We start from the raw sequence: 19,242 nt of genomic DNA on the forward strand, positions 1-19,242 counted from the left end.
TCAGGGTTTCCATTACCATGGAATACAGGTCTTCCTGCTGCAACATTAATTCTGAAAAAGCCCAGTTCTTTCAGAAGCAGCTGACTGATGCTACCAGAATGAGATGCAGCACTGTCACAAAAACATGGAATTACTATGAACACTGCATTTGGTGCTCAGAGTTAAATAAGCACAAATGCCCTGATACTGTTCAATATGCCAATAGCTAACTATTCCTAGACACAAACATTTGTGCATATAGGCACAATGATTTGTGAATTCTAGAAATGCTCTCATTCTTCAAACAATGGCTTCCTGGAATCAATAAATAACAGCACTGTGCTGCCCAGCTGACATCTTTAAATTAATTCTGCATTCAGACATTAACATCCCTCCCACAAACTGAAGGGCCATATATATATGGCAAACAGGCACACACAGTTAAACTCAAACACTATGGATAAGTACCATCATATTCTTCATCCTATTCCTGTTGTGGGACCTAGCATTTGGCCACTGGAAAACCATACTGCTTGCCATCACCTGGCTTTTCAAATAATTCCTACCACAGATCAGCAGCATTGCCAAGAAGAATTTGAAGCCAGGGTTTGCTGCAAGAACAGGAGTGGCAGGATAAGCAGTTCTGAGAAAAGAGCAGAGGAGAGCAGCAAAGCCCAGCCCATGAGCAGCCCTTAATACTGTGCTGTCAGGTGTTCATCATGCATGGTGGGTCTTGGAGAACAGTATCATTTTCTGCTGGGAGAGTGGGGTGCCACTGAAGCTCACGGCATTGCTGGAATACACAGGCTAGTACAAGAGTCACTGAAGAAACAAGTGCAAGATTTCACAGGGATTGTGTGTTACCCATCTCATACCATCCAGAGGTATGGCCGAATGCCTTCCCCAACATCCAGACAGGGAGCAAGATTCCCACTTCCCTATACAGAGAAGAATAAAGTCTCTGTGGGAGCTGGAGCTATGGGCAATGACTGTGAATCATTTATACCTAAAGTTACCCAAAAAAGTTAATATTTGGATATCTGAAAGCACCTCTACCCAAAGCAAGCTCTCACCACCTCCTCTTCTTCCATACCAGAGACTGACATTTCCTCTCAGAGGTTATTCTTGCTACCAAACACAGGCCACTGAAGAAATGGAATACAACTGTGTACTCAACATGAAATTACACTTTTTTCAGACCCGTATGATGCAGCTTTTTGTTAATATACGTGGCATTTGGTTTCCAGTACCACAGTCACAGCTTGCTGTGATATAAGCATGCAAGTTTAAAGAAGTATGTGCAGAATATTAATGGAAACAACTTATAAATGTAAGGAGGAATACGTGATAGAAGATATTCTGACATCTACGTGTCACATGGGAATTGTAGTACTGAGCAGGGGAGGGGATATCCTGAAAACAGATCCAGAATATTTTTCTACTCTATTTAGTCCATGGAAGATGTGGATGCAACCAGCTTTTTCTCATATCATGGACAGAAATCCAGCTAAAAATCTTCAACATGGAAAAAAATGAAAAAATAGATTTTTCTACTGTCTAGCTGAAAAGCTTAAATAATGAATGTCCATTTTCTCTTTTAGTAGAGAAGTTCTAAAATAACATGAAGACTAATTTTAAGAAAGCTGCTGTTCTTCAGAGGATCCTAGGACTCCATTTTTCATTTAAATGCCCCAAAATCCAGGAGCCATAGTGCAACAAGACACTTACTTTCCTACTCATTACAGGATTAATGCACAGGGGATGCAACCTGCTCTCTCAAGAGTTGCTGACTATATACTTCCATAGCTCACTGATCCACAGGGCAGGCACATAAGTTGCCTTTACTGGCGACTGCCATGCACTAGTTAAGAAATGTAGAGAGGAGTAATCCAGGAAAACATGGGTGACTGGGAGAGAATTGAAGGTTCTACCTTCACATGAACTATGTCTTTAGTCTTCTGCTCATAATTCCCAACACTTATCACCCAGTTAATGACCTTGAAACTTGCCTGTTATAAATATAACCTGCATATAACAGCAATTAAAGTGATTGCACAGATACTTCTATTACAGCAGTTCTTCCATCCATAGTACAACAATGCAGGAAAGCATGTGCCACATCATTGTTTATTCAAAAGACAGGCTTCATCTACCCAGATTATATAGCCAATAAAGAGGCTGGAGGATATTCAACAAGCAAAGGGTGAAGCAAGGCTACAATGCCCTCCGAGCCTTTAAGACACCATGGTAACACACATGACAAGAAACACACAGCCCAGCTGAGTTATCTAGGACAGAGTGGCTTACTCTAGCAAGGGAGAAACTCTGCACTGACTCTGACATGCTCACTTTCAGAAGAGTATGAGAATACACAGAACTAGGCATTTTCAAATTAATTGAAAGGAATGAGGTAACATAACCTATAGGCAAGAGTGTTGTTACAGTCATGCAGGTACTGGCTTGTAAAGGGCATGGAGAAAAGAACCACCTGAACATTTGACCTAAAAGGATCTTTGGTTTAGTGGCAAAAGGACACAAAATTTAAGAAATTTAAAAACCAACCATACAATTCACAGAATGTATTAAGAGCAGCTAATCCACGCAAACAGTAATACTGAAGGTAGCTTGCATCTTTGTTATAGTTAAATACACAGGCATCAAAACAATACATGCACCATTTTGTATATTGCTGCTTTTAGACACTCATTTGCCTAATTCCTTCCACACAAGAGAAAATAATTCTCTTACTGCTGGGTAATATATTTTCCCAGGTAATATTTTTGCTTAATTTCATACCTGTGTGCACTGAAATGTTACTTCAGGTAACTAGCATTTCTGCTTTACATGGCCATAAACAATGTTGTACGTGGGCATTTTTAAACAAGCATTGCAACTCAGTTTGTTTTTTTTTTTCTTTGCTGTCTCACCTCACAGGAACACCACATGAAGTGATGCAGAACACCATGTAGCTTCACACTTCCGAGGTGTAGACTGACCATCATCATTGCCCTTAAGATGCCAAGAGCAAAATCTCATAGCACTGTCACCTTTATCTGCACTGCTGGCATTTATTGCCTATCATTCAAAGACATCCCAGAAGAAATATGAAGGAGCAGTTATAACCTCCCTAATTAGAGCTAATTGCAGAACAGCCTCACAGCCTTTCCCCTAAGTTTAACAGGCTATTGGGGCAGCCAGGCATCATGATGTAATTAGATGCTCCATGCTGTTTTGAAGCTGTGGTAGTTAAATAGGAAACACAAAATGAACAAAAAAAAAACCAAACAGCAATGCAGAAAGGCATTATCATGTGGTTAATCCTCCTGAGACAACAACAAGCTGCTTCCTTGGTCTCAAGACTCAGTTATCTGATGTAATTGGTTTTAATTCAATAACACAAAATGCGCAATAATGGAGAGGAACGTTTGGCTCGGTACAAGAACTGGTGTAGAAGCATGGTAAGATCCGTAAGGATCAACAGAAAAATATTGCCAGTACTCTTACTCATATCAGTGGCTCCCTAAAGCAAGTCACAACAGTGTCCTGTCACTGATTTGAGTCTCAGGAGACCTGTAGAGTCACTGTGATAAAACTGGCAGAGAAAATGTTCTAAGAAGTGACAAACTTCTGCCTCACAATCTCATTTGTAGTATATTTTAAACACCTGCTTTCATTACTACAAAGACAAGGCTCAACAAAAGTAGGGTTACACTTTGAACACACCTCTCCTAAAAGCAGAGTCTTCACAGGGGCCTTGTTTCAATTCAAATGATCATATTTTAATCAGGCATCTTTACAGTCCAAACTTGCTTTAAGACTGTCTTTCATCACCTGTTTTTTTTAAGCATTTTAGCCTTTTCTAATCATCTGTTCAAAATGCGTTTTAATTCTTAGGATATAGCACTTGATTTCGTCAAATATACAGCCTACTTAGCTATTGTCTGAAAAGTAACTCCCCCCCCCTTTTTTAAAAATCAATATTGGTAATCTTTAAGGGAAAGAGGAATCCACTAGTAACACCAAAGCTGGAATATTTCATCCCTAATTCCATAGCCTTGCCTGCCTTACCCACTAGCCAGATTTTTGTCAGACATTCAGATACCACCAGGAGCCAACAGATTTAATTCATCAATGAACTGACACTTAGAACAGGACATGAAAACTCAGAATCCACATTCTAAACAGTGACTGAGTGAGGAGAGATAGAATGAACCACAGAGGCAAATCTCTCACTTTCTGCTCTCCATCTGCTCTTGCTCTTTTTTATATATTGAAATACATGTTAACTGTGTACATATGCACACACATATGTAGAGAGACAGAGCACACACATTGCCCTCTGCTGACCAGAGTCCAATACACAAGTGTGCTCCAGCACACACACTGCTCATCGAACATGATCTCCAATGAATGCTTGATAGGACCGTATCAGTGTGTGTATTGATTTGTGTTTACTTGCTGCTACAGTAAGAGACACCTTCAATTTGGCAATCACCAAGGCTTTTTCAGAACCCAGTTTTAATGCCTGGGGTTTCTCTGCTTTCACTCCTCCTACTTGGTGATACACATGGCAGGACAGTGGAAAACAAACAAACAAAAGAAATCAAACTAACCACATACATCAGTTTCTTATGGGTTAGCCTATGTCTAACTACATACCAGCACACAAAGCTCTTGCCATTTTATATGTTCATCAGTGCTCGGTTTTTTTTCCCCCCAAGTTAGTCATTTTAATGAAATCCCAGGGAGCTGGGAGTGGGCAGAAGAGGGGGAAGTCAAGCAGGAAAACATAGCTGAGAGGCACTAACTGCTACTTTCAGGCCACCTTGTTCGCAATTTCTTCCCTCTGCTCTTTTCATGAGTACTGTCATTTTACCCTTCAACGTGACTAACTAGAAACATCAAACACTGAAGAAGATCAAAACACACTTCAATTCCTAACATCTCCTCTCCTCTATTCCTACACTAAAACTTTTTTTAAGTGTCCAGTTCCTTGACTTAGGGAGGGTAAGAAACCACTTCAGACTAAAGTTTATACACACACTTTAGATTGCAAAAAAAATACAGAATATTTTTTAATTTAGGAAGCAGATCAATAAGTTCAACTGTAAGCTTCTTAAGAGAATCTACATATTATATTATATTAAGTCTGCAGACCATATTTCTGACAGTGACTGGCCATAAGGTACTATTCATAAGTACCTACAGATGGACATAAAAGTAGACTGGGGTTCTTGAAGTGGTGGGAGAAGAAAGATTTCTGCTATTGTTTCTATACTCACCCAAGGCCCAGTATGATGCAGCTTCCAAAGGTGGAGCACTGCTGTAGAGAGCATGGATATACATGAGGTGAATCATCAGCTCAGCCAGACACCACCAAAAGAAAATACGAATTATGCCCACAATTAAGATGCTGAGATTGGTCTTCAAACTGAAGGCTTCTTGTCGTCTCATCTAAAAAAGAAATCCAGAGAGGTTATATGGCACATAAGTGACTGTTTTACTCAAATACTCATCCCAAGAACTTTTTTTTAAATTTCATTTGCTATTCATTACTATTATTAAAGGGACCATTTGACGATACCATTTGGAAATTCCTGACATACTCTTGAGGGAGACTGGTCTCTCCATTCTCAATCTCAGTAAGCAGTAGAAATCAAAAAGAGACCAAACAGGAATATACACTGCACCAAACTGTTGTAGAAAAGGCCAAGTGCTGTTAACCTGAACAGAATCCAGACATGAGACACTTTTTTTTTTTTAATTCCTGTAACTTGATCAACCTCTAGAGATAATCAAAAAAGTTTAAAGAAACTACAACTATGAAGGAGGTTTTCCAAGCAGCAGCCCTACCAAACACAGAAACAATGACTGCTTGCTCTTAAAATACTTCCAACTTCTACCAGCTGCATGGGATTGATTATTTGAGGACAGTTCATTTTCTTCCTGCAGTATTGCCAAAGTCAACAAGACCTACATGACATGCTGAGCAAATGGCAGTTCAGTGGAAGTTAAATACTGGATAAGACAAGGTTTGCAGTTTACAGGCTTCTCAAGATGCCCCAAATTCTTATGCGGCTAACTGTAGTAAACACACTAGTATACTATTATTTTACCTTCTTTCTACAGTAAAAGGGAATATAATTAAATAACAGAAACATAAGATTGCCTAAAAATTTAGTCATGTTTGGTATGTTATCATTGTGTGTGTGCAACATTTCCTTCTTCGGTCTCTAACTTGCCACCACAAATGCATGTAGAAGACAAGCAACCAACCCATCCATCTGCACAGACAAAACCCCTCAATTGCAAGCACACAGTACAGCAAATAGGCAGTTAGCTCTGCTCACTTACAAACAAAGCAGGACACTCATTTTCAAGGTTCATTTGTACCAGTTAGATGAAAACTGGGAGACTACTATTTAATTGCAGGGATTTGCACAACAGGCCTTCAAACCCACGACTAGAACTGCTATGCCGTGCTTCAACCCAGAAATTCAACAAGGCCATTGATGAAGCATCAGTCTCATTTTTGCCTGGCAATGGATGCCAATTGCCAGCATTGGTATTAACACCCTTCAGGACATACAGCAGTTTCTCTGCCTCCACTTCCAGGACTTCTGCTTTCCAGGGTGCTCAGCAGGAGCCCTTGTCTCAGTCTCAGCTTCAGTTAAGGGGTTCTGCAGGTAGTCTTTCTGACAGCAGCGATAAACACACTCTTTGCGTTTTGCACTTGAATCAACTGCTGGGTGCTGCAAACTTTGAAACCCTTCTCCAACCTCAGCTGTCCAGGCAACATCCTCTGCTCAGGTAAGGGCTCTGACAATGCACTCCAGCAATCACCAACAAGAAACACATTAAGGTTGTTCAGTTTTTTCCTTCTTCTTTATGGCTGTAACCAAACAGGTCTGTTCATATTTAAATGAGAACCTATTGCAAATACAGGCATACCATTCTCAGTCTTCCTTTTTCTCCTCACAGCAAAAATACAGATGGTCTCTGCACAAGTCTTTGCGGAGCCATACCAGATGAGATTAGTTTCAATGCAAGACCACCCTCAGGTTTTCCTACAGCTATCCCCAAGCTGCTCACAACTTGAAGTCTTACAGTCTTCTGAAACATTCTTTAAAAAAAAAAAAACACAAAAACAAAACCCAACAACCTCTCCCTCTGCTAGGGGTACAAGAATATAGATGGAATTTAACACACTTCAGAAGCTACAAAACAATAAACAGTAAAAAAAATAAATTACCTCAGTTTCTATGCAAGTCTATGCGGATTTTTCCTACAACATCCAGCCCAGGATAACAAAATTCAGCTTTGCATCTTCCAGAGCTACTGAAGACAAATGAGCATAGGACTTGTCACTCAGGGGTCCACCAGAATCTGTTTCCACTTGCATAAAGCCCAGTCTATTTGCTGTGGCTTCAACAGAAAATTTCCAAATATAAACAGAAGGAAGCACCTAGGCTTCTATACATAAGTTGAAACAGCAGTTTTATGGTTTGAAATGTCCACTCTTCCCAATGATGTTAGCTATAGACATCATGGGTGGTGATTTCACTTCTTACTCAAGTGTGCAAGAAAATAAGGAAAGCAATAAAGCACGGAAATGTGGGGTTTTCTCCTGTCATGTAGAAGCAGGCTTGAAAAGCAGCCTGCAAGGCACTAGGAAAAACATTCAGCAAGAAAGGCAGGTCTTTCACATTTAAGGAGCTGCTCAGCTTGCTAAAGTCTGAAGAAAAGTGTTCCAAGTAAATCAGCTGTTTTCACGCCAACATGAGGGGAAATTGGAGTCTTCAAGAATTCCAATACAAACCAGCAGCTTTCTGTGACTCCGAAACCTGTTCTGGAGTTAACAGCCAGCTGCTGCTGAAAACGTTACTTTATTCCACCTGATGGAAGAGATGAAAACAAAAATCCAGTCCAGCAGCTGCACGCTAAAATTATGAACACTCTCCAAATGTAATGACATGTGTCACTTGCTCCCAGGTTGAAGGGATGAATCTGACGTCAGACAAAGAAGATCCTGTAAAGTAGAACTTGAGGAAGAAGGCTTGTCTTGACATTGATATCCAGGACACCATCAAATTCCCAATGCTACACTCAAAATTGTCCAGTCTTCACATTCCTGTAACTCTACTTGATATTTTCAAAGTTATGTGGAAGGTAGCTTAAAACACCCAAACAATTCTTAATCTCCAAGGAGATTAAGTAAAAAACTGAAATCCTTCAAGTCACTAGTAAGGAGGAAAAATATTAGTTATAGATAGATGCTTTTACTGAAGTCAAAACATGCATAAAAACTCCTTTTCTGCTTGGTTTTGTTTTGCCTTTTTTTCCAAAGTACCTCATTAAGGGAAAAATATTTATTTCAGATAGAAATAGAGATCAGAGTCTACAGAGAAGATTTATCAGCCAGCCTTCATAAATTATCTTGCTTTCTTTCCACCTTCTCTAACACTGGAGTCTAATCAACCTCTCTCCACCCAAGCACTAGATATAAAGACTTATTTTGACAATGTATTTTCAACATTAGTTACCAGCCTTATGCAAGTTCAGTATTACACCATGGCTGGCATACAAGCATGAATACCCAAGACTGGTTTCTAACTACAGCCTTCCCTTTTGCATGCAGCATACTTCAACACTTACACAGAAAAAGATGATAGATACAGACTGATATCAGGAACACCCTCTGTTTGAAAGTCTCATCAGTATTAACTTTTCTCAAGTAGTTAAGCAGGAAATAAATAAAAACTCAGGCGTACCTGTAAACCACATTATGAAACATACCATTAAAAGAGCATCTCAAGGAAAACTAGATGAAGTTGTCTAAAATTCTCATGATTGGTATTAAAACCTCTCAAGATGAGCAAAAAACCCAAACCCATCACACTTTAATTTTAAATTTTATTCCTCAAAGTATAGGGTCTGTGCATGGATTTGGCAGCTGAAAAGAGATCACCATCCACTTCAATAGTTCTTCACCCAATTCACCTGAGGCACAGATGCACTGAAAATCTGTAACTGCGTGATCTTAAAAACCACTGTTACCTGCTTACTGAATTCATCAAAATTCATAAGGGGTCCGTTGTGGAACATGGGATAATAAAACACATATGCCAGCATCCACAGGAACGAGTGGGTTGACTTCTGGGCAGGTCCATGCCAGCAGTACTCCAGGCTGAAGCTTGTGCAGAAGAGGCAGCGGACAGACACAGTGAAGAGCAGCAGATAATACTCATTTTCGGTGTCATACCACTTTCTCTGCAAGACAAAACAAAGCCAGACAATGATGGCGCAATGCTGTGTTTTCTACATGACTGGACAATGATGTCCACCCAGATTCTAACTTTCAGGGTCACCAGCAGCAGGAAACAACTAAAGCAAACAGCAGCTGGAACAAGCATCTGAAGTGAACAGCACTACTTTACACATAAACAACAAGCACTGGCTGTTGATGGAGAAAGGGCCTCCAGAGCTATTGCAACCAGCATAAAGAGACAACAGCTTGATTTCAGAAATGTATCAGTTTGTGAAGAACTGACAGCAGGAGAGCTTTTCTTACAGGAATGCCATTATCTCACTCAGAGTTGGTCCAGTAATACAATATCCAAACCAGCTGAGAACACTACTGACAGCCAAGGGACTGCTATGGCTGAAGCCAAGGCTGTAGTTCAGATCTGAAGAGAATTAGTCACTCCTGAGAAAATTTGAGAGTGGCAAAACGTTACTGAGCATTTATCAAGTTTCACACTCACTGTCACACCTGTTTCCGGTAACAAAAAACAAATCACAAAAAACTTGGGAACATCAGCAAACAGTTTGGCTGATTACAGTTGTATTGCAGCAGGTCCTTTCCTCCTTTCAGCAAGAGACAAATCTGTCTACACCACATGAAGAGACCCTACCTGCTCATCTCCCCTCTGGCCTCCTGCTGAACATCAGGGTAACAAACCTTATAACATATGCTCAGTTTTTCCCCTTAATCTAAGTGAATGCAACAAGGACATTTCCTCACAACTGAGCAGCAGCTTCTCCAAAATCTGTATGGCCCAGCAAAAGCTGTTAGAGAAAGAGCAAAACTTGAGCTTGCACCAACCAGCTATGAGCAAGCAACTCATTTGGTACAAATCAAAGTGGTGGAGAAACATTTCCCCTTTCCATGCAGAAGTCTCCAGTCACCAACACAGTACAGTCAGGCTTGACTAAGCAACTCCTGGATGTGAATCCAAACACCAAGCTCCAAAGAACACGAAACGTGGTTACTAGAGCACTAGTAAATATTATCATACTCCAGCTCTACTGAACACCACTTACACATTAAGGCACATACTTTCATCTCAATGTACCAGCCAGCATGGTTGAGAAATATGACTTTTCTAACTGGAGAAGCTCCAGCATGAGTCACTGCAGCTCTACTCCCTAAGGTTTTTCAAGTCAACCTCTGCTTACATCAACTGAAGGGATAGTACTCTATCATAAAGATACCTGCCATAATGGACAGTCACCACCATAATTAATTTGATGTTTAATTAGTCCTTCTCACATTACCTTGGCTTCTTCCACAGCTGGTATGCGCAAAGTGGACAGCAGGATAAGGGAGCACAACCATGTCAGGAGCGACAGCTGAAACTGAGCCACAGCAAACGAAATAGTTGCATGTACCAAAATGACAGCAAAGCCCTTGATTCCCAGTAACAACCAGCAAGCAGCCATTCCATAAACCATCAAGCACCATGGTTTATACTGTTAGAAAAAGAAAAATGAACAATTTTTAGTTTGATTTCCAAAATAAAAAACACCCAATATCTGTGCTGTCCTACACAGGGTCTAGAGAAGAAACATGCAGTAGAAACATGACAGTCATTTCCCACACTCAGACAATCATTTAGCAACCGTTCCAAAACCCAAACAGTCATCACCTCACAGTCTTGGAAAGGAATAACTACACCTTCCTTTTGTGTACAAGTCAAATGACACTGGTTAATGGTTCACAACAAAGCACAGACTTTCACAGGTTGGAAGCTGAAGTCTCCAAACACTACAGCAACCGACCTACTTGGCCTCACCTGTGCATTGCTACAGACCCACTCACACAATTCACCCCACAGAATGGTATTTTCCACACTCAGTAGCCTCAGTGCAAAGTTTCCCATGGCCAGAGTAAACTAAAACCCACAGAAACTCTCTGCTGTGAAGGAAATCCATACATACCTTCTCCACCAAGAGCCTGGACACTTGTGATACCAGCAGGTGACCAGCCAGAAGCCACAGTATACGTTCCCTTCCCCATTCAATCCAGTAGCTCCACTCAAAGTCTGTGGGGTCCTGGGGCATCAAGGGAACCAATCACTATTGTATCTGGCCATAAAAGCATGTTCTTACAGGACAAGGAAACATCTCTAACACACGAGGTCCGTTACCCAACACCACAGAACTCTATCTGAGGAATGTCCTTTCAGCAGTCCAGCTGGGTCACTTAGAACAGTGAGCTCAGACAGTACCATTCTGACTTCCAGTGGTGTGAAATTCAGAAAAAGAGCTTTAGATGGTGTTGTGACCACACTGTTAAGCCCCACACTGGTACTGAACCTAACCAAGCAGTAATCATTGCCTTTCCCCACAAACCCTGGGGAGTTTTCCAACCAGAAAGTGGGCAGGGAGGCACACACACCCCCTTCCCCCTCCTCCCTGGGACATGGAGAACAGGCTGGTGACTACAGAGATGCAGCCTGGAACAAGGGTCCCACTTCTCAGGGCCTCCCAGTCCAACACACCCTTGCTTTGGTTCCCATGTCAGGAAGCTTCTCAGGAAACAACAAATTAGTCTGCTACTACTGTTGCTGACTCTCTCTTCAAACCCAACAAATTCACACCTATGCTTGCCCTGATCCTTTTCATTTTAGGAATTTTTTTTCATTTAGAAAGAAAAAAACCAAATCAGTTTTGGACTACACTTAATTCATGAAAAGTTTAGCCAGGAATTTTTCTTTTTTCAACTTCTGTCAGCCTTTTAAGAGCTTTTGAGAAAAGCAACAGAGAAACAGATACCTGCCTTCCTTGTGTGTGCCCCTCACCTCTCCTGAGGGATTCAGAGAGCAACTCTGCTCTGCCTTGGAAAACCAAGAGCTTGGGTGAAAAGGCACCTTGCTGGAAGAGAAGTTACACTCCCTGTTTCAAGAAAGCCTAGGTGGGATCCGATGAATTCAGGTCAGTTGGAGACTCCTGTGACATGGGTTTTTATCTAAGCTAGGTAAGAAGTATCAGATGGTAGCCTTGTGTCCCATACAGAACCCCACTAGAAGTTCAGCTCCACAACTGCTTTATGGCTTTCTTGAAAGCACATCAAGGGTCCCTTACCAGCAGCAATGTTGGGCCCAAACACCAAAATACTTCCACAGAAGTGCATTCCTGGTCTTGCATAAATTATCCTTAATATTAGTTGCACTTCTTCAAAAGGATGTGAGGTCAAAAACATGCAAGGGTGGGGGAGTTGGTTGTTTTTTGGTTTGGGGTAGAGGGGTATTGGTTTTCTTATTAGTCTTAAGACCAACCAAGTTTCTTTAAGTCCTTACACCTCAAAAATCTGCTCTCCTCTATGCTGGACTACAAGCCAACCAAGAGGAAAACGCACGTTCACTGATGTTAAACAATTTCCAAACCACTCAGTGGCAAGAAAAAGGGGGAAGAGGCTGCAGGAAACAAATGTGATTATAGCTTTTAAGGCCAAGCAGTAAAATAGAAGGTTATTAAATGATGTAACAAAGGAGAAACGCTTAGGACAGGGATCAAGAAAAGAGACAAAACTTTGGTTATGATTCTTAGATCTAGACACACCCAGCAAGTCCCTCTTCTTCATTAGAAACAGACCGAAATTAACTATGAATATCCAAATCTGCAAAGTTACTACAAACCTCTGAAGCTAACTCAGAAGCTTGGGAAGCAAAGAACATGGAGACATGATGTTCACATTATTGCCACAAAATAAAAGATGCTGGTACTGGTCACCCATCCTACCTTCTTGAGGCCCCGAAAAAGAGTCCCTGGTTCCAGTCCAAATCTTCTGTCCATCACAGCTTCATATTCTGCAGAGAAGAGCAAACCTTTGCTAAGGACACAGCAGCCTGAGCAGGGAGACCCAGGGACATGGCCCCTGCTGCTCAAGAGCAACACAGTCCCACATTGCCTCCGCCGATGGGGACACTTGGAGCCAGGGAAGGGCAGGTCACCGCTCACCAGAGGAGCTGCCCAACCAGGCCCCAGCTCTGCCCCGCAGCAAAGGCAAAGCTGCTGAATTGCCCAGAACCTATGCTTTGATACCCCCTTGCAACAGGGGCAGTAGCAGACAGCGACCAACTTTTTACCACACAGGACCATCACTAATCCTCATTTCCCCCTCTTTCAGGACTGCCTGGTTTCTCCCACCACAGCAGAAGGGACACACAGACCTGACAGTGACCAGTATGGCCAGAACAGGGCAAAGCTGCTCAGAGAAGATGCCTCCAGAGCCTGTTCCCCTGCAGCTTTTTGCCATCTCTGCAGAAGACATGCTGCACGTGTGGGTGCGCAGCCTTGTACCCATTTACTCAGCACTTCCTTCGCTACCCTGCAAATACCTTTCTGACACTCCTGTCCTTCCCTTAAGCACTTCTGAAGGCCAGCTAGGGTCATTAATGTAGAACACCTTGCTGATTAAAGCCTAGTAAGTTGCAATAAACATCTCCCTAACAAGCCTCTCTAACCAGCTATAGTTTTATTAGGTAATGCCACCTTCATTTCCCTTAAAATACTCATGTGCCAGAACACAGCTTCACTTCATCCACAAATTGTATTTAAATTGTTTAAAACCCCACCCCTCCTCTGCACTACACAGCCCCACTGAACCAGAACCAAGCCACTACAGCAGCTACTCAGAGGTTACACCCAAGGCACAGGTGGGTATTTGGAGAGAAACTGACCCCAAAGCTGCAGAGACAACTCAGTCATTGCTCCAAGCCCACAACCCAGCACAGGAGCCCCACAGCTCCAGGCAGGGCAGCACCCACCTGCCCTGGGGCCTCCTCAGGTTCAACCCCCAGCAAGCACCATCAGGAGGCACAGCTGCTTCTGAACCACCCACCTCCAAGGGGCTGCAGGTGAAAAGGTTCAAGACTAGCCAGGAAAAACCCCAATTCAGAGCCAACATTCCTACACTTCCCCCATTTGAGTAGCTGACTTCAGCGGTCTCCCTCACCTCCTCCCTGACAGCCGGGTGCCAGGACACCACGGCCAAGGGCCTCCCCAGCCCTCGAGGCAGAAAAGCCCTGGGAAAAGCTCCCTGCCCTGCTGGCACCTGGCTACCGCGTCCTCACCCGGGGCTGGCTTGCGGGCAGGCAGAGCAGAGGCGCTCCTTGCAGGGGAGCGAAGCAGAAGCCATCCCTGAGAGCACACGTCCAGCCTCCCAGCCCGGGCGGGAGGCGCTGCGGGAGCGAGCACACCCGCACCGCACACTTACTTTGAGACACTTGGTGCGCTTCGTAGAAAGCGTAGAGGTGGGAGCCCACGGTCAGGGCCCCGTAGACACACATTTCCCAGGCCGGCAGCAGCATCGGCCTGGGAGCTGCTCCCCCGCAGACCCCGCCGGCCGCCTCCCTGCGGGGAAACAGAGGACGGGAGAGGTTTCCCCGCGGAAGACGGGCGGGCACCAGGCACCGGGACAACCCGCACGCCGGGCCCTCGGCGCGGAACCCAGCCGGGCAGCGGCCACCGAGCGCGCTGCCGGGGCCCTGCGGCGGGCGGGCGCGGGGCGAGGAGGCGGCCGGGCTCCTCCGGCAGCTGCCGGGACGGGAGGCGAGGCGAGCCCTGCCCGACCGCGGCGGCCGCGGAGGCCCCGGGGCCGAGGGCTCGGTGCGGTCCGGGCCCGGCGGGGCCCTCGGCGCAAGACTAAGGCCAGGGCCGGACCCCGGCTGCTCTCGCCGACCCAGGACCAAGGGGAGCAGAAGAGGGGACCCCGCTCACCTGAGGAGGGCTCCGCCGCCGGGAGCGGGAGCAGCAGTCGCGGCTGCAGGCGGGCCGGGCCGAGCCGAGGCGCCGGCGCCGTGGCGGGCAGGCGGCCCCCAGCGAGGGGCACCTGCGGGGCAGCTCCGGGCCACGCCGCCCCCTCCGCTCCACGGAAGCCCCGACCCCGCCCGCCCCCTTCAGAGCTGCGGCCGCCCCCCGCGGAGGGCGGGCGGGAGCGGGGCGGAGCTCCCCGCCCCTGCGCGCCCTTTCCCGGCCTCCGGGCGGCGCCGCAGCCCGCCCCGCCGGGCTCTCCGCGGAGCGGGGGTCGGGCAGGCCCCGCTCCCGGCCCCTCGCCGGCTGCCGCTGCGGCCCCGCCGGAGGACTGTGCGGAGCCGGGCTACTGAGAAACACCGTGGCCTTTGGGCGTGTAACGTGCATGAAATCGTTCTGGTCTTGTGTCTCCGTAGCATTTACCGCGACCCGAGCGCGGATGTAAGGCACCCTCACGGCTGCGGGATCACAGGAGGGTGTCACTTGTGCAGAGGCGTCCCGGGACGAGGGTGCCAGCGGCAGTGTTTTACCGGAGCGGGCCAAGCCGCGGGGATGGCTCTGGCAGACGGTCAAGTGCTGCAGGGAAGAGTGAAAACACAGACGTCTTCAAACATAGCAAAAAGTTGAGGCCTCTGAAAAGTTGTTCCAGGAGATGCCGTGCGAATTAACAGTGAAGTCAAAAGGAAGGGTGATATTCAGACCAAAAGGGTGTCCGCGACAGCCTCTCACGGACTTTTTTCCCCTGATGGAGTGCAAGGGACGCTAATGCAGGGACACTCTTTTTACAGTCGTCATGACATAACCTGATAAATCAGCAGGTCTGAAGAGCACCACCAAAGCAGGAATGTAGGGCTGGAAATGCTGGTGCTGACAACCACCCCATGGATCAACCTGCGTTTTAGCGAGGGAAGAAGTTTTGTTCCTCCTCACACTTCAGAAACGGCTAATGAACCTCACTGTTCTCAATGTTAAAAACACACAGACTTTCCAGCACAAAAGATTTGGGCAATTTATGCTCAGCCGATCTTGCACCGTGATACTTTTATCCTTCTCTGTTGTTGACATCACTGACACCTTTTTTTAATCGGGGAAACATTTCATATCCTTTTGGATATTGTCTTGCTGAATCTTTAAGTTCCTCATGTAAAATAGTATTTCAGTTCCCCTGATTACTTTGAGGCCTTCTTTGCATATTCAAATTCCTGTTTCCTGATCTTTGAAAGCCAGGCTTGTGTCTGATACTCCAGGTGAAGTCTCACCAGTACAAGCGGTTGTCTTCCCTATCTGAACCAGACATGCATCTCCTGGTGTCTCCAAGAATCACATCCATCTGTCAGAGCCACGTGGTGGTCTTTGGTCATTTTGCCTTTTGCCTCCAGTTTTTCTTCCCTTCTCTCTTTGCCAGGCAATGACTCACCTTCAGTTTACAATGTCAATTTTGATAGCCCCTAGATGTAAGATACGGCAGTTGCTCTGTGGAACTGCGGTAAAATATCAAGGTCGGGTATATTCTCCTCTATGATACCCAGATCCTCTTCTCTGCTGACAGTGCTTCCCCAGTTTTTGCCCTCAGCAGGTTAGTCAGCACCTTCCCCCCCAAAAAATATGACACCTGCATAACAGCACCAGAACAACAGCAGTCCTGAATTTGTAAAAAGATTCCCACAGCACTACAGCCAATTTACAGCCACTAAGGGTCAGCAGAGCTTATATTTTCCAGCAGTTTTGTGATTTCTGGTCAACAGCGTGAAGGCGGTACAGGCAGCAGGCCCTCTAGGTGGCTGCATAACACAAACAGTATGCACGGAGGAGCCGTACTGCAGCATCAGACAGGGAAGAGGTATAACAAGTTACAGCTTTTACATCAGGCTACACTGAAAAGGACATCTTTGTCATTAGTTATGTGGTGACATCCAGGAGCCCATGTACACTCTGCTAGCAGGTGAGCTGCTACCCTTCCACAGAGGGGTGGAGCAGGAACACTGACAAACTCTGCCAACAGTCCCAGCTGGAAGATCTCACTGCCTGGACTTCTACATTAGATGATTTTTTTTCCCCCCCATCCTTATTCAAAGGATTTTGTATAGTAAAACGTGACAAGAATCTCAATGAACGACTTTGCGAGACTAGCTGTAAACTAAGCTGCTGAGCATCACTGGCATGAACACCTACACGTTGACACAGCCCTCACCGTTTTAGATGGCATGAATAAAAGCTAGTTCTGCTGCTGCTATAGTCACTGACAGGCAGTGGAGAAACCTGAGAGCAAAAACCCTAGAAAAGCAGCAGCAGCAAGCCCCAATTCTCATTTGATCAGCAAGGAGGTAAAGATTTTTAATGTCATTTGCCATGTGTCCCAGCAGCTGCACAGGCCTGGCAGCCTCTTCAAGACAACTGCCCTTTGGGAAGAAAGTGGTGCGATGCTGTGTACACATACAGCATGTTCCTCTGAGGCCAAAATAAGCAATCCACCTTGGGCAGAATGATTATTTGTGATAGTAGAGGTGTTTCTCTGGAACAAATTTGGAGCATCAGTTCTGCCTGAAGGTTTGTACCAACTCTTACTCAGCACCAGAATGGCTACAAAGTGCAAAGGCAACAACCTGCCGAAGAGGTCCGTGTCCATCTTTGCTACTGGGAGCCAGCAGGAAGGCATCCAGTCCCCACCATGGCCTTGATGAACAGTGGAGGGTGCAGTGCCAGCCTCTTGCCGATCAGTACAAGCATCACTAGAAGAGAGTCTGTCTCTAGCTGACCAGTTCATGTCCCCTTTTTTATTTCTATCTCTTCTGAAGCTGGTATAGCACTTGGGCTGGAAGCGTTGGGTTTTGACCATAAAGTTCAAATGCTCTTTGGTGACAGTCTGCCTTTCTTATGTGATCAGCTATAGAAACTTAAGCAAATTATTCCAGAATCAAGAAGGACAGAGGTATCAGGAGGCTTTTTAAAAGGGCCCTTATTATTGCCTTTCTGTGCAAGTTCTTCCAATGTGAGCTCATTACAGAACTCTTAATTCTGGGGCCTTGTCATGACTACAGGGACAAGGCAGGGTGGGGGCGTAAAAGGCAATAAGGTGGGCAACTGAGGCATTTTGCAGCTGGGAAAGTAAACTGAAGCTCGCGTTTTCAACCCTTTTTTTCAACTTGTCATTTGTTTTGCATGCTGTTAAGAAGTCAAAATGAGTATTTATGAATCCAGCAGTAGAGTCCTCAGGCAGGCTAAAGCATAGGGCTTTTCACTGCTTTTCTGAATATAAAGTCCCCCTGGGAATTACAAGCAGTGCCCTAGAGCTTTCCCTCACAGGTTGATATCTTACAGCATTGAACCAAACCTCTTGTTTTTATTCACCCTCTGGAAATCACACAGTAACACCCCCTCTGTGCAACATCTGAGTGATGGGACATGATCAGCACCCACTGAGAGTCTGCAGATGAGAAGTTCAGCAGCAGACAGGAGGATGAGCCATGTATATTTAGAAGAAATCACAAGTATGACAAGAAATCTCCATGTAGCAAAACAGCAATATTAAAAGGGGGAGAGTCAAAAATATAAAAGGTGTGGTATTTACGAAGAGAGCCAAGTGAGTCTTCCAATAGCCAAGTTAAATATGACACAACTGAGGTTAACATGAACCCTCCCTCTGGAGATCTCAGGCACAGAGTTATGAACTCTAGGGAGACAACATGCAAGTTTGCCCTTTTCGTCTTGTTTGGCTTGGCTTTAATGAAAAGCAAGCATTACAGTTTGGTCAGTATTGCAGATAGCCCCACCTTTACAGGTTCCTCTTTCCTCTGACCCCCAGCCCTGAAACTGGTTCTCTGTGAAGTGCCAAGAATTTTTTTTTCCCCATCACTTTTAGCTGTATCTACGCAGACATTGTTTATATAGAGATCCTTGCAATCACAAAGTCAGTATTTCTGTGCATGCAGATATAACAATTTTCCTGGCTTCCTTTTAATGAATCCCTTGCATCTTTGAGAACTTGTTTCATGCTCTGAGGCTAGAAAATTACCATCATGCTTCTGACTGGGGATTCATAAAATTACTTTTGGAAAAAATACAGTAAAAAAATACAGTAAATTAATCCAGTATTGTAACTAAGCAGCTCACTGTTGGATTCATGTTGAACATCTCAGTGGCTTCCTCATCAATACACTACCTGCTTTGCTTAACTAAAGCCCTGAAAACCATCCTCCTGGTCAGAGCCTTTTAGTGGATTTCTTTCCT

At 44.8% G+C, this 19,242-nt stretch overlaps 1 protein-coding gene across 2 annotated transcripts in view; it reads right to left on the reverse strand.

The window, feature by feature from the left end:
• Positions 1–15,116, reverse strand: part of HHAT (hedgehog acyltransferase) — a 163,592-nt gene extending 148,476 nt beyond the window's left edge. The window contains exons 1-7 of one of the 2 annotated variants that reach the window (XM_074820638.1): positions 14,983–15,116; positions 14,480–14,616; positions 13,003–13,070; positions 11,200–11,313; positions 10,537–10,731; positions 9,037–9,249; positions 5,262–5,433 (exon numbers count right to left, since the gene is read on the reverse strand). In XM_074820638.1, the coding sequence (XP_074676739.1) occupies positions 5,262–5,433; positions 9,037–9,249; positions 10,537–10,731; positions 11,200–11,313; positions 13,003–13,070; positions 14,480–14,573 (856 nt within the window). In that variant the 5' untranslated portion in view covers positions 14,574–14,616; positions 14,983–15,116. The remainder of the gene's footprint in view (positions 1–5,261; positions 5,434–9,036; positions 9,250–10,536; positions 10,732–11,199; positions 11,314–13,002; positions 13,071–14,479; positions 14,617–14,982) is intronic. The other variant, XM_074820639.1, reaches the window with a different exon arrangement.
• Between the last annotated feature and the right edge of the window lie 4,126 nt (positions 15,117–19,242).

This window comes from Strix aluco, chromosome 3 (genome assembly GCF_031877795.1).
Source record: "Strix aluco isolate bStrAlu1 chromosome 3, bStrAlu1.hap1, whole genome shotgun sequence".
Classification (NCBI taxonomy): domain Eukaryota; kingdom Metazoa; phylum Chordata; class Aves; order Strigiformes; family Strigidae; genus Strix; species Strix aluco.